Consider the following 14,965-nt stretch of genomic DNA (forward strand, 5'->3'; position numbering starts at 1 on the left):
CATGGTATATATGTACTCATAAGTAATATACTTAAGCTAATCACGTGACATTTCGTCAGCTTATTGGCTTGTATACATGTTGTATACATATCAATTTAATCAGCTCATTGCCAGTATGAAGTGTATCTGAAGTGGGGGCACACTTGACATCAGCAAACAGACATTAAAGGATTATCTGATTGTTTACACAAGTCAGATAGCGTAGCATGCCGTCCGTAGCTCGCCTAAAACAAAGTTTGAGGCAGTCTCGCCCAGCGAGCTACAAAGACGCTAGTCTTCACTTCAACCATAAAATGGTAAAAAAAATAAACATATTGCCGAAAGCAATTTGAATGTGCCGCGCCAATTCAATTACGAACGCTGAGCGCCCCACAGACGCACCGAATATTAGGGCAATGAAAAAATATTCCAGGAAAAAAACTAGTAAACATTTAATAGACAGGTAAGTTTAGCAATCAATTTCATTGTTCAAATAAACTATATGGCGTAAGCCGGATTTCATTTCATTGTAAACTCTTTCAATATTTGTATTCATCCGTCATAGCTTTTATTTTATAATTTTTCCGCAGTCCTTTGCAAACATTAAATTAATTGCACGTTCTATTTTAATTTATTTTAATCTCTTTGTATTGGTGTAAGTAGGTCATTAAATAAATTTATTTTTTACTGTTTCAAAGTAGGAAACAATATGGCAAAGTGATTGGTTTTCTCATTGTTTTGTGACAGTGATGTCATATTTTAATGTTAAAAGTTTAGTATTGGCTAGTGAGTTTTTTTCGGCAAGTGTGTAAATGAGTGGGGGAGTAATAAATGTGTGTGTTGTGTGTAGATGAGTGCGGGTAAGCGCGCACTGAGTGACGCTGCCGAGATGCGACCGGGCGTTATCACCGTTACCGACATGGACACCGTGCAGGAAGAAAATGACAATGACAGGTCAGTCAATATTTATAAGTACGTCATTATTCTATTTAAAGCAAATTTTTAATAAAAACTCAAATTTGGAATGGACGCTGTCTGACTATTGAGAAATCAGCCTTTAGAAAGAAAAAACAAAACATTCATTTTTCAAAGACTCGCAAATAAAATAATTGAAAATAAACGAATACCCACAAGGCGAAATTATTTGTGATTTTGTATAAAAAAAAATCAAATTTGTAATGCACGCTGTCTGACTATTTAGCAATAAGCCTTTAGAAAGAAAAAAGAAACATTCATTTTTCAAAAATTCACAAATAAATAAAACAATTGAAAATAAAAAAAAGGTCGACGTTTTTAAAAATATAGGTAGGTATGGTAGTGAAAAACAGAACATTGTTCGGCATAAATGTATTTATTTATTTAATGGATCACTTACAGCTATGTACATTATAATAAAAAACCACGAAAGTATTTCAGTTGATCTTATTTAAAAAAAAGCTACTGGAAGATTAGATGTAGATATTTTATTTTTATGTGAAGTACTAATTTAGTTAAAATCTATCAATTCATAGTAACCCAATTATGTACTTACAAAGGGAAACCTAAGTATGTAAGCAAATGCGAAATTATCCAGAAATATTGCTGCCAAAGTATTTAAATGTTAAGTACCTATTAACATGTATTTATTAAAATTATTAACGGAAAATATTTAACCTCTAAAAGTCATAAGTACATATATTTTAGCCTTGATCAGGCCTATTTGCTGTATTAAATGAACCGCTAATAGATATTAACATTGAATGTAAACCTAGTTTTCCTACTGAAAATTACCTTACTTACTTTGGTACCATGTCACATTAACTTTTTTGACAATTTGTATTCAAAAGTCTCACTAAATGTCAAATATGTTAGTGCGACAGAGTCCTAAATTGGGTACATTATATTGCTCATGACTGTACACAGAATATACACAGAATTTTATATAATATAATATCTGGTCCAGAAAATATAGATATACTAGCTTTTGCCCGCGGCATCATCGCTCGCGTTAAATTCGCGGTAACACGGTTCCCCTTACCTAATGTACCAATTTTCCGTTTTCTCGTGAAAGATGGACAAACAAACAGACACACACATACATTTTTATTATAGTATGCATAAACTCACGCCCGTAATTCCCAATGGGCTGGCCACTTTTGATACGAAGTGGCTGAAAATCAAATCAAATATAATAATAAATAATAATAATAAAAATGTTTATTTCTCCACTTAAAACACAAAACAAAACAAAAAAATTTCTTAGTTGGCTAACATTGTGATACAAGTGTATTTTAAGGGAGCTGGTGCTTGTAAAAGGATTTCCCTTGTACTACAGGTCACCAGGCCCCAACCCTTGGTAATTATTTAATATATTCTAATGTGTTACTAGGTAGCTACAAATATTAGAGAAATGTATAATTATATAATCCAAAAAATATATCAAAAAAAAAACAGAAATAAAAAAAAAAGAAATTAAATAAGGGAAAAACTGACAGGAACCTTCGAGATACGCAAGTGTGTGTGTGTGTGTGTGTGTTCTTCTGGGCTATTATTGCTGGTACCCAACAGATAGCCGTCACCCGCCATCCACTTCTAGAACAGGCAAAGACAAGTTAATGGAAAATTAACTAACGCAAGGGATGAAAAAATATACTTTTTCTACTCCTCTACTTTAATCTGGCATTTAAATAACCAAAAAGTCTAATATAAGTACATACATAATTAAACTCTTTGAAAAAGTGTACGCTCTATGGCCTATAAAAGCATTGTTTACAAAGTGTAACTGTACTATAATGTCGCCAAAAAAGCATTGTTGTTGTTTTTTTTTTTTTTTTGACCTGGAAACTGGCACCTTTACTTTGTTTGGTGCCATAGATATACTATAAAAAAAAAGTATACATTTGCCGCCATTTTCCCGCGCGTTGGAAAATAATTTTTAGAAATAAAATTTTTCTTTGTATAATTTTTGTTTCATTTAAAATTACGTCGTCGTAGAAAAAGTATTGTATGCAACGTTGTATAACTAGGTCAAAAAATGCTCGTGGCGTCTCTTATTGCGATGTTCGCCAAGGCTCACATCGCAACTCACGCCACTCGCATTTTTTGACCCTTCTTATACAACTGTTGCATAAAATACTATTATTGCACAGAACTAAATTTCAACAATCAAACATAACACGTGAATACAGTACAATTTGGGCAGCCTTTGGGGGATGAACATAATGAACCATATAACATAACTTAGCATCACGCCTGTATCCCCAATGGGGTAGGCAGAAGTGTTATAGTACACTCACTCCTCGACAGCTATGTTTTAAGTCCTGGAAACCGTGTGATATCAATGTCTCATAGGTAGCCGGAATTAAAATAGAATAGAAATAGTTTATTATAAAAGGGCGCTACACACACAAAAAAAAAAACAACAACATCATTCATTGTTTTAAGTTTACGCGGTTATTATCATAATAACGGGTTCTTACCGCGTTTAAAATAGGGATATGAGACTCCCGATATTTCGACACTGTTGCAAGTTCCATGATCACGGGATGACTGATGAGATTGGAGTGGAGTAGGTAGCAGTGTCGAAATATCGGGAGTCTCATATCCCTATTTTAAACGCGGTAAGAACCCGTTATTATGTGTTTTAACATCATATCAAATTTCCACTAAACAATTACAAAAAAAGCAAGACGGATATTTGTCGTAATTATCATAAGGTGGTGGTGGACGTCCTGAGATAAAAGGGCCTCACTCAGCACAAGTCGCGGCGTGAACCACGACGCTGATATTATGTTGGACCCTGTTGGGTGACGCACGAATATCGTGTTCCATAAACATGTGTTAATGGTGTACATAAATTGTAATATAATACCAAATTACTTTAATAGAATTCGAACCAGGCACATAACCATGTAAACCTCCGAAAAGGGTTATCACCGATTTTGTATGATGAACGGTAAGGTTAAACGTAATCTTATTAAAAGGACGCAATCGCCTCAGTTTTCAGAACATACGCGGAAAAAAGCTGGACGTGTTATGGGTTTTTTATTCGCTCCCACTCCAACATAGAAGCAAAAAAACACAACAAGTCCAAACAATCTCTATCGAACAATGCTAATAGAGTTCAATAAATTCATTTGAGTGCTAGTCCAGCAAACTGTAAGCCGGAATAGTGAGAGAATTTTCCCGACGTTTTATAAAATGCCTCTTGGAACACTAGTTACAAACAGTGACGTGACTAGGCCCGGTAATTCATCGGATGCGGCCCTCTCTATGTTGTAGTTTCATTATTTTATTAAACAGAAGAAGTATCACGCTATTCACGCCTATTTCTCATTGGGGTAGCCGTGATTAAGCTACATGATAGCCTAATCAAAAATGAGATATATTTTTTTGTAACTTTAGAGCTGTCAAATCCTCAGATTAGGTAAGCGGATCTCTAAAAACGGGATAACGCTAGGGAGATGATGATGAGAATACAAAACGGTGACGTCATCAATAAACCCAGTCAAACGTCGTACTCATTGTTACGTACAGGCATGAGCAATATAATGTACCCACTTTAGGACTCTGTCGCACTAACATATTTGACATTTAGTGAGACTTACAGTTCAATTTGTCAAAAAATTTAATGTGACATGGTATCAAAGTGTATACATATTAATGCTCGTGACCGTACTTATATCATAATTAATATTTGTAAATAAGTTAAAAGGGAAAATGAGGTTGATGTTTTGAACATGCTGTTTTTCATCTGACTTTATAATTTTACTCACCAACACTGATAAATAGTTTTTATAATAAATAATTAGGTTCCCCTTGTGCTGACGGCCTCTCGGCTCTGAGGCCATTTTGCGCGCTCTGCCACCCGATTGTGACGTCACTGGTTATAAAGCGGCAGTTGTTATAAAGTGAAGCCTACCGTTATAAAGTGAAACCTACGGTTATAAAGTGAAGCCTACCAGACATGGGAAATGAAATCGCGTCGCATCGGATACCACAGCGCCATTGTAAACAAAGCCTAGATTTAATTAAACTTTCTTTTAAATGGCGTTTCTTTTGTCTCGCAATAGTTTTATCTCTTATATTTTACACAAACGTAGGCACGTTACTGACTCACGCCTGTGCACCTTTTTGGGGTGAGCTGCACTACAAATCATAAGAAAACTAAAACCGTTATGTATTTATTCTTCGCTCTTCCTTTTCATTAACCTTGATGCACATTAAGCAGGACAAAAAGGACAGTATTTTAGCACTCCTCCAAATTACGTCGCTGCAGTACTGCATCCGCGCGACGATCGCGCTGCAAGATAAATCTATACAAATTGGCTAGTGCGTATTGCATTAGGTATTCGGGACATTCCAACCCATTTTTCATTTATTTTTTAGAAAAAAGTGATGCACTTTATAGTGACAGTGATTGTCCCCACCAAAGTGCGAACCCAGGACCTCCAGATCGTAAGCCTCAACCATTAGACCACGGAGGACGTTTGGTGGGGAGATTAGACATACCTAATACTATCTTATCTAATCGTAATCCAGTAATACTGGATCAAACTTCAATACTAACAGACATGACACATTTTTTCTTGAAAGTGTACTCTGAGTAACTCAAAGAGAATATTCTGTGCATATGAATCATGCGGTCTAATTAGCTGTTGTGCCTCATGCTAACGATTAAGGCACAAATACCCAGAGCATAGAGTAAAGAATAATAGGTACAAGCATAAAGAATGAATACATTATGCTCAAATAACCAAAATAAACATAAAAAATTATGACTTGGGCTGGTTTTCCCTTCGGGTTGAATGGTCAAACAGGCAGTCGCTTCTGTAAAACAAAACCGGACCTGTCAAACCTTCAGGTTAGGTAAGCGGACCCTGAGAAAAAGGATAACGCTATGATATGTGTATGTGGTGATGATGATACAAAATTAATACTACTTAGGTATAGAATGTACCCTTTTCGACCCGCTAAAATTCGTATCGGTACCGAGCTACATTCACAAACATATTTGCATCTAAATCAAAACAATTAACCTATTTGATAGAACTTAAATAAATATTACTTACATCCAATAAGTGTTCTTTGGTGTTCCTCCGGCCAAGTAGTTAATGCCATCTGCGGCAAATCTACGTATAATAAGTCACGTCAAAAAAAAAATTGTGTTCCTTTATTTGTTAATAAACCTACTTTTGGTTGTAAATAATACATTTGTAAAAAACATTTTATGCAAACTATCGCTTCTCGTCCAGTTCAACGCGCGGTTAGATATCTATTTGTGTGTCTTGAGCACGGAATAGAAGAGAGGGGATGGAAAGGCCCTAATGCGCTCCTTGTAAGAGAACGCTGTCGCCTGTTCAACCCCACTCTCTTTTACTACTACTCCTACGAACAGATAACTACAATAGCTCTACTGCTTCTCAAATTCCAAAGCTACTTTACCTACAATGTATATTTTATGTGATAGACTGCAATTGTATCATTACTTTTCGTAAAATACTGCATACAAAAGTATTTTTTTTATAAATAGCCCATCATACTAAGGGTTTTAGCTTTCCTGTGATATAGAAGGGTCTCGTTGCATAACAGTCGATATTAACGGCGAATTAACGGCCTCCATGGTCCAGTGGTTGAGCCCCGGGTTCGAATCCCGGTGGGGACATGTCACAAAAATCACTTTGTGATCCCTAGTTTGGTTAGGACATTACAGGCTGATCTCCTGATTGTCCGAAAGTAAGATGATCCGTGCTTCGGAAGGAACGTTAAGCCGTTGGTCCCGGTTACTACTTACTAATGTATTTATGTAGTCGTTACATGAGCCATGTTAGGGGTTTTTGGCGGGTCAGTAATAACCCTGACACTAGGGTTGATGAGGTTGGTATTCCACCTCACAACCCACACGATAAGAAGAAGACAGTCGATATTTGACTTATTGTCCTGCAGGTTATAATACACAAGACGACCTTTTAATATATTTTCGCGTAGCTTCGTGTCATAAAGTTTGTATAAATTGAAGTATGAAATACATATTTGCTCATACTTATGAAGCGCGCGTTTTACGCTCACTTGGCCTTTTTTTACCTTTGATGGGTTTGCTCTTGGCCCCAGACTTGCCCGAAGGCAGTTGGCCCTTACGACCGCTTTCTTCAATTATGTAGTCTTGAGCTTGAAAAGTTAATTAGCTCGGTGCATGCATCTTATGCTTAAAGTATTTTCTATTAAGGAAGACTGTATAAGATCAAGGGAGTTAAAATGCCAATTCATCTAAAAAAGCAATATTGCTATTTGACATTTTGTTTGCATTGCGCACTTACTTTTATATGCGCATTGTCAAATTGCTTTTTAGATAAACTGCTTTGATATGACCTTTTTGACTCCCCAGGTATAAGAAAGTGTAGGAAGCGCTACTTCTTTTTAACTAGGAGATTTTTTACGTACAAGTTCTAACCATATATTTAAGCGCGAAATAATTCCCCTGTCTATGGTTCTAACTATCCACCCCCACAGAGACGCGACTGTTTGCTTTTTGTGTGAGTTACATTTGAAATTAGAACAAAAATTCTAACTTCACATGATTTAGTTGTTTACAATACATGAAGGCGAAATGTAACCGCATTTCCGATAAAATACTTTATTTATGAATTATGTTATACCTGGTGGCTTCCTTCAAAGAATAAAGTGTTTTAGCCAAGACACTTCGAACAAAAATCTCTTTTTTACCCTTACCCCGCGCGTGTGAGCGAGACATACAATCCCTCACTCAATACAATACTAACAAAACTCTTATTGCACAAACATACAATAAAAATAACAATTACAGATAGGACAAAGATGTACAATAGGCGGCCTTATAGCTAGACCACAGTTTCCAGGCAATATTAGGGTAAAAGAAACTGTAATAACAAAAAAAACCTTACGGCTTCAAATGTGTTACTATAGTAACATTATCAGAATTAGCTTGCAAAGTTTGCTTGAAAAACGGTGCATAACTTTGGAACAATGATTGTCACAGATCGGTAGTTTTAGGCGGTGCAGTAGTTTTAGGCAGACGGTGCAGTAGTTTTAGGCGGTTAACCATGTTACCTACTGAATAAAGATATTTTTGAATTTGAATTCGAATCGTCTGAAACAGACGTATGAGGCCTATGATAGTACCAGATATACATAAATGGCTTAAATTGAGTAAAGTGGCCCACATTGGGGGAGAGTTACATCAAGATCGCTCGAACCTCGTTTTAGTCCGAGCGGAGTGTCCCTTCTGTACGTAGTATTATTGTCCATTCTATGGTTATATTTTGATATTCAGAATATGTGAAGAGGATATAAGGCAGCTTTAGGAAGACATTTCCGGCGAACGGATGCACATTTAGGAGATTTCACGCTTGCGTCTGCACTTCAAATAGTTCAATAGAAGGCAGGCATGGCTTCAAATATTGAAATCACACTACATTGACTACACAGGGTACATTCAATGCCTCAAGTCTTGCATATAGTAAATAGAAATATGAATGCTTCTATCTTCATCTATGGTGTGGGTTGTGAGGTGGATTACCAACCTCAGCAACCTTGGTGTCAAAATATTATTTGTATTATTGAGCCGCCAACGCTTCTATGCTGGACGGGGACCCAAAAAACAGAACACATTGATGCTGATTGCAGTACACACCATCCAATTTTATTTTAAGTTATACCTGTCCGCCGAAAAGGAAAGGAACGGGTAATCGACTGGCATAAAATTTACAGAACACACGTCAATTACAGGCAGAAATTTAAAAAGCCCTCCCAAAATTTTATATTTGCCAATAACCCGACAGAATCAAGTTGATAGCACACGTCAAACGGGTTGCGATATCAGCGAGATGCCTATTAATTTCGCCCGGTTTATTCATTAATTTTAAAATTAAGAGTTGTTGTCCCGTCACTTTTTTTATTGCACATATATACCTGTATTGAACCGTCACCGACTTATATACATATCATAATATATTATAATACATAAGTACATAGAGAAGATAAAAAATATCCACAGTCAGTCTATATTACAAAATTATACATGAAATATGGAATCGTATATTCAAAAATGTGTTGTATGTAAGAAGGTGTGCAATGTGAAAGAATACACAACAGCGGAGATATTTGGGTGCACTCGCGGAGGCTATGTCGAGAATGTTGATATTTATGACGTTTGATCGAGCTCTTTGTGCTGATATCGCTTGCTCCTGCGACGTATTTCTGCATATAGTATATAAAATTAATAAGTCGTATAATTACTATTACTCCTCACATATATTAAAATCATTAAAACGGTAAGTAAGTAAATGGAAAGTAAATTAAAAACATTGGTCGTGGGCAATTTATTTTTTACGAAATTCCAACTTTTTTTTTGACGTGACTTGTTGTAGATTTGCCGCAGATGGCATTAACTACTTGGCCGGACAAATGGGGAGCGCTGAAGGCTCTCACCCGGTACAACGTTTAAGACAACAGGCCTGAGGGTGCCCAGTTGGGCGCGAACCTCGGCTCAGGGCGTCGTCTGAGAGGAAAAATATTTGAAAGAATTAATCGACCCTAGTGGGTCGATAGCGATAAGCGCTGAATGAGGGAAATCGTCGACCACGCCGGCGGAGTCGGTATCGGGGTCCTGAAGTGACGAAATTCCAACGAAGGATAGGATGACGTGAGCTGGGCTAACCTTGAAATGTTCGCTGTCACTTTTTAGCATACCTAGTTTTCTTATACCATGCCTATTTGAAAATCCCAGTTGCATCACTGTGTAAATCCATAAAAGTTTTTAAAACAAAACGACCAAATATAATTCTTAACTAAAACACATAATACTGGGTTATTACCGCGTTAAAATCAGTGCCATGATCAGGGGCTGATGAAATTGGAGAGGAGTAGTTAGATCCATAATTTTCTAAGGGCAAACATATCTGTCTACCCTCTTTCAATAATGTCAAACAATGTATAAATACATTCTTTACCCGATTGCGCGACGCAAAGAAGGGTAATACTAAGTACGAGTATTTATGCGAATTTGTTCCTTCTTCTCTTGTGTGGGTTGTGACATCAACGGCCGACCTCATCGACTCTGGTGTCAGGGTTACTATTGAGCCACCAAATGCCCCTGACATGGCTCATAAAGTGAGCCCTCAGAAGCACGGATCATTTTACTTTCGGACAATCTGATGATCATGGGATTCGAACCCCGAACATCCAGATTGTGACTACGGCGACCGTTCCTTTGTAGAGCTCTTGAGACCAAACGCCTGAGTCGTTATAATTATTCTTAATTTCTTTGTTTTTGTTTTAAAGCGATGAGTCTTCATACTCGGACATCGGACGACTTCGAGAAAGGACTCAGGCTATGTTGAGCCCCACTGAGCCTTTGATGGCCCACTCCCACTCACAGCCGAACAGTCGCAGGATGTCCAACGATCTGGAGGCCAAATTGGCTGCCAATCTCAACACCAGGTAGGTAACCTAACAAGTTATTTCGATCGGATCGCACATACTAGACTGCCTTTGATCCCCCGGAGGGATCAGTTATGTTACATAATAAATAGCAAGGTAACCTTCGTTGAGAAATCAGATCGGAATGACGGAAGTAGACAGTGGATAAGACCAAAGGAAAACAATCATTTAGCGGAAAACCTCCCAAGAAATGTCTTTTAAGTTCTGACGGGATCTTTTTGTTTCGCCAAACCCATCATATCGCACTGCTGGGCATGGCCTCCCCTCTCCAAGAGGAGAGCCTTTGGAGAGAACTGTGGAAGACCACAGTTCCTTATCAAAGGCATCTAAATCGTCTTTCCATCTTCTTTTGGGAATGTCTCTGCTGCTAGGTCCATCTGTAGGCACCCAGTGCATGAGCGCTTTGGGTCACTTATCCGGGTGCATTCGGCCAACATGGCCGGCCCAATTCCACTTCATCTTCACCTTCTTTTTACACGGGATCTCATCAGTCATCTCCCTAGCGTTATCCTATTTCTCACAGGGTCCGCTTATCTAACCTGAAGATTTGACGGGTCCAGTTTTATACAGAAGCGACTGCCTATCTGACCTTTCAACCCGCGAAGGGAAAACCAGCTCAATACAGGTTAGGTCACAAAGCTCCGAAATGGGATCTTATCAACGAGATCTATTAAATAAATTAAAAGAGATTGTTTTCGCAGGCGGCCATCAGCGATCATAGCGGCGTTCCGTCGACCGTCGCAGGCGCTGGCGCTGTGCGCTGCAACACAGAAGAGGTTCCTCTCAGAACTGACGCCTCACTCGCGTACCTCCGTCGCCTCCACCCTCCACGAGGCCCCACCCTCCGCTGCTGAGATCATGGGACAGTAAGTTGCACTATACACACACACATAATATACGCCTCTAGCCCTTGCCCACCACATACCTCGAATCAGACAAAAGAACGTCGGCGTCCAATTTCAAAATTCGAACACATCTTCTTCTGTCGTGTGGATTGTGAGGTGGTACTCCACCAACCTCATCAACCCTGGTGTCAGGGTTACTATTGAGCCGCCAAAGGCTCAAGTAACGACTACTTCTTACATCAGTAAGTAGTAACCGGGACCAACGGCTTAACGTGCCTTCCGAAACACGGATCAAGAAGAAGAAGAAGACTGTGCAGCCTTCACGATTGAAGACTAAAGTAAGACCGAAGGGGGGTGAGGTAAACCTAGATCAGCCGCTGATGGGAAGCGAAGAGTTTTTTACGTAGTTATTATTATCGTTGGTATTTATGCTCTTGCTCTCGGAGTGGGAAGGGCAGCAAGACATCAAGAAAGCAACTCTCATCCAACTTAACCAGCTTGCTAAAAGCCCTAAAAACATAGAATTCGTCCTGATAGTATGTATTTATCCAAGTATTTCATCACCAGCCCATTAACGTCCCCACTGCTGGGGCACGGGCCTTCCCTATGGATAGGGAGATCGGGGCCCAGTGCGGATAGGTGGTTATTAACGACAGCTAATGCAGCCGGGACCAACGGCTTAACGTGCCTTCCGAAGCACGGAGGAGCTCGAGATGAAAACTTTTTTTTGTGGTCACCCATCCTATGACCGGCCTTTGCGAAAGTTGCTTAACTTCAACTTCAGCTACTTTTGAATTTGAATTTGAAAGTGTGTATGTATTTATTTGTTGTTGTATTGTATTTAGTTTGCGCCGGCCATGTTTGAACTTTTGCATCTTCTAAATTATAAAAGGAGAAACTGACTGACTGACATATCAACGCACAGCCTAAACGGCTAAACATAGGCACTTGAAATTTAGGGACGTAGCTTAGGTACCGTAGAGGTGCACTAAGAAAGGAATTCCCGGGGTTCCTATAGGAACGGGAATTAGCGGGAAAATCCTTTTGTATGAAAAATCTAAACCGCTTAAGTTAGACGCTTGAAATTTGGCATGCAGGTACCATAGTAAACTTAAAGCTTAGTTGCAACAGGATATTGCAAAATTCTCACGGGAACGGAAGTTGCGGGAAAAAACATTTGTATGAAAAAATCTAAACTGCATAAGTTAGATGCTTGAAATTTGATATGCACTCCCACACGCTCAAAAATCTCTTTTATTGTTATAAAAGAGAGATTTGCCGCCATGCTGACGAAGTCGCGGGTAAAAGCTAGTAGACAATACTAGGGAGATGATGACAAGATTCAGATTTCTTTGGTTATGTTTCTGATACCTGATGAAAAAGGAACTCAGAATTTTCAGTTCAGAAAGCAACGTTTTGTTATCCTATAATGATACTTATGTTACGAAATGCGAGCAACAACTGAATGGAGTTTATTTGCAAAGTACGCCCACGGTAGCGCCCACGGCTGATAGTAAACCTATCTAGCTGAAGTAGATTAAATGTCGAAACTAAAAATAAATCAGAAACATCATGATACCAAGTCAAATAGTCTAGTTTCCAACTAGTCACATCAGTTACTTTTTCTAAACGTCAAAACATGAAATCACTATGGGATTTGTATGAAAAAGGACACTGTGACGTCATAGAAGAACGTCTTAAAATACATACATACATAAACTCACGCCCGTAATCCCTAATGGGGTGGGCAGAGCCAAAAGTAATCAAAGACAACTTGCAGCCACTGTTGTTGACTGTTGACGTCTTAAAATGTCGGATTAAAATTCATAAATAAGTGTAATCGTTAGTTTTAGACCTGTCTTTATTTAGTAATTAGAATTTCATAATTTATCTTAAACCTAGTACACGACCCAATTCGAATATATTGCACCCAAATAAAAGGAAACAGATACAAAAGAGACTTCATTAGGTGCATGGCAAATGGCGGCCTTATCGCTCTAGAGCAATTTCCTCCCGACAACCACTACCAGGAACCAAACATTAACTAACCTTGGATGGTGCAACAAGAAATAAAAGAAAAATAAAGTTAATTACAATCAATACTCTAGTACATACCTGTTAGTGACATCGTAACGAAAACTTTACGTAACGAAAACATGACATCATCAAATCATGAATTTTCCGTCACAAAATTCATGATTTTTTTGTGTTTTATAACTCAGAATCATGGTCGGAATCATCCCCCATAGTATTCGTAACGATGTAACTAACACGTATATTAGTAAATACTCAATATAATATAATACACATATTAACCAAAAATATACCTAACCATACTCTGAAGAAACTATAATAATATACAGGTTGGCCCAGAAGTTCACGTTCAAAATGAAATATTAGATAGAGGGGCTCATTAGCTACTAGAGACATCACCATGTATGTTCAGCGATTATTTACGGTTTAGGAGATATGACCCATTTTATACCTTTTTCTAGGTTTTCTACCTTACTTCAGAAATCATAATTTTGTCGCTATCCCTTTCTTAATAATTCTATTATTTTACTTCATAACTATGCCTAAGAATATGTACTTACCGCTAGGTGAAAAAATAAAAACAGAAAAGCGCTATAAGCCAATTTTAACTATGTAACTATGTAAGCCAATTTTGAAGAATAAATATTTTTGAATTTTGAATTTAAGTTACGAATAAAGTGATCCTGTAATGGTTTCGTTGTGTCAAAAGGATTTTGACGTTCAGAACCCTAAAAATGCCTCTGTGCACAATAAACTGTTAAATAAATAAACCTTTCGGTTTAAAATCCTGGCGCAAACATGTTATGAAGGTAAAGTGACACGCAACATAAATCACAGTGGTCGACGACAGTGACTTGTGGCCGCGCGGCCGCCCGGCTGCCGCTGACACAGGACTTAGGACGTCTTCACCTGGCTCAGCCACACTGGTCCTCATATTATTGTACATAAAAGCGAAAAGACACTGACTTATTCACTTCTTCTTCGAGGTGTATTACCAACCTCAGCAACCCTGGTGTCGCGGGGATCCTGACCCCTTTGGGAGACAGATTGGGTCATGAGTCGCCACTGCAATTTACTGTCTGTGACCCGATGACACCCCGATCGGGTCATCAAGTGATGTCTTAACCAAACCAGGGCTCACAAAGTAATTTTTGTGACACGTCCCCACCGGGATTCGAACCTGGGACCTCCGGATCGTGAGCCTAACGTTTTACCACTGGACCACGGAAGCCGTTACTGACTGACTTACTCATCATGAAATCTCAGGAGCTACAAGTGCTAGGAGTATGAAATTGTGCTTGGGAGTTATTTTTAAGACGTAGGTGCTCACTAATAGGGGATTTTTTTTTATTTTATTTTTTTGTGAAATTCAACCACTAAGGGGGTAAAAATGGATGGAAAAGTTTGTATAAACTTCAATAGACAAGTACTTATTTTTAACACTTGGATTTCACGCAAACGACGTCGTGACTAACAGCTGGTATTATTTATACAGAATGACCCAAAAGTTGACGTTTAAAACGCAAAATAAGATAAAGAGGCTCATTGGCTACCAGAAACATCACCATGTATATATTCAGCGATTATTTACGGCTTATGTTACATGGCTCGATGGCAATGTATTTGTTTATTCAATATACATTGGTGCTAAT

General features: G+C 38.3%; 1 protein-coding gene across 1 annotated transcript in view; it reads left to right on the top strand.

The window, feature by feature from the left end:
* Window positions 1-132: 132 nt before the first annotated feature.
* LOC126366113 (proton channel OtopLc-like) overlaps window positions 133-14,965 on the top strand; it is a 31,827-nt gene continuing 16,994 nt past the window's right edge. The window contains exons 1-4 of the mRNA XM_050009048.1: window positions 133-442; window positions 830-933; window positions 10,276-10,434; window positions 11,136-11,300. Of these exons, the coding sequence (XP_049865005.1) occupies window positions 830-933; window positions 10,276-10,434; window positions 11,136-11,300 (428 nt within the window). The 5' untranslated portion in view covers window positions 133-442. The remainder of the gene's footprint in view (window positions 443-829; window positions 934-10,275; window positions 10,435-11,135; window positions 11,301-14,965) is intronic.

The sequence above is a fragment of the Pectinophora gossypiella genome, chromosome 4 (genome assembly GCF_024362695.1).
Source record: "Pectinophora gossypiella chromosome 4, ilPecGoss1.1, whole genome shotgun sequence".
Lineage (NCBI taxonomy): Eukaryota > Metazoa > Arthropoda > Insecta > Lepidoptera > Gelechiidae > Pectinophora > Pectinophora gossypiella.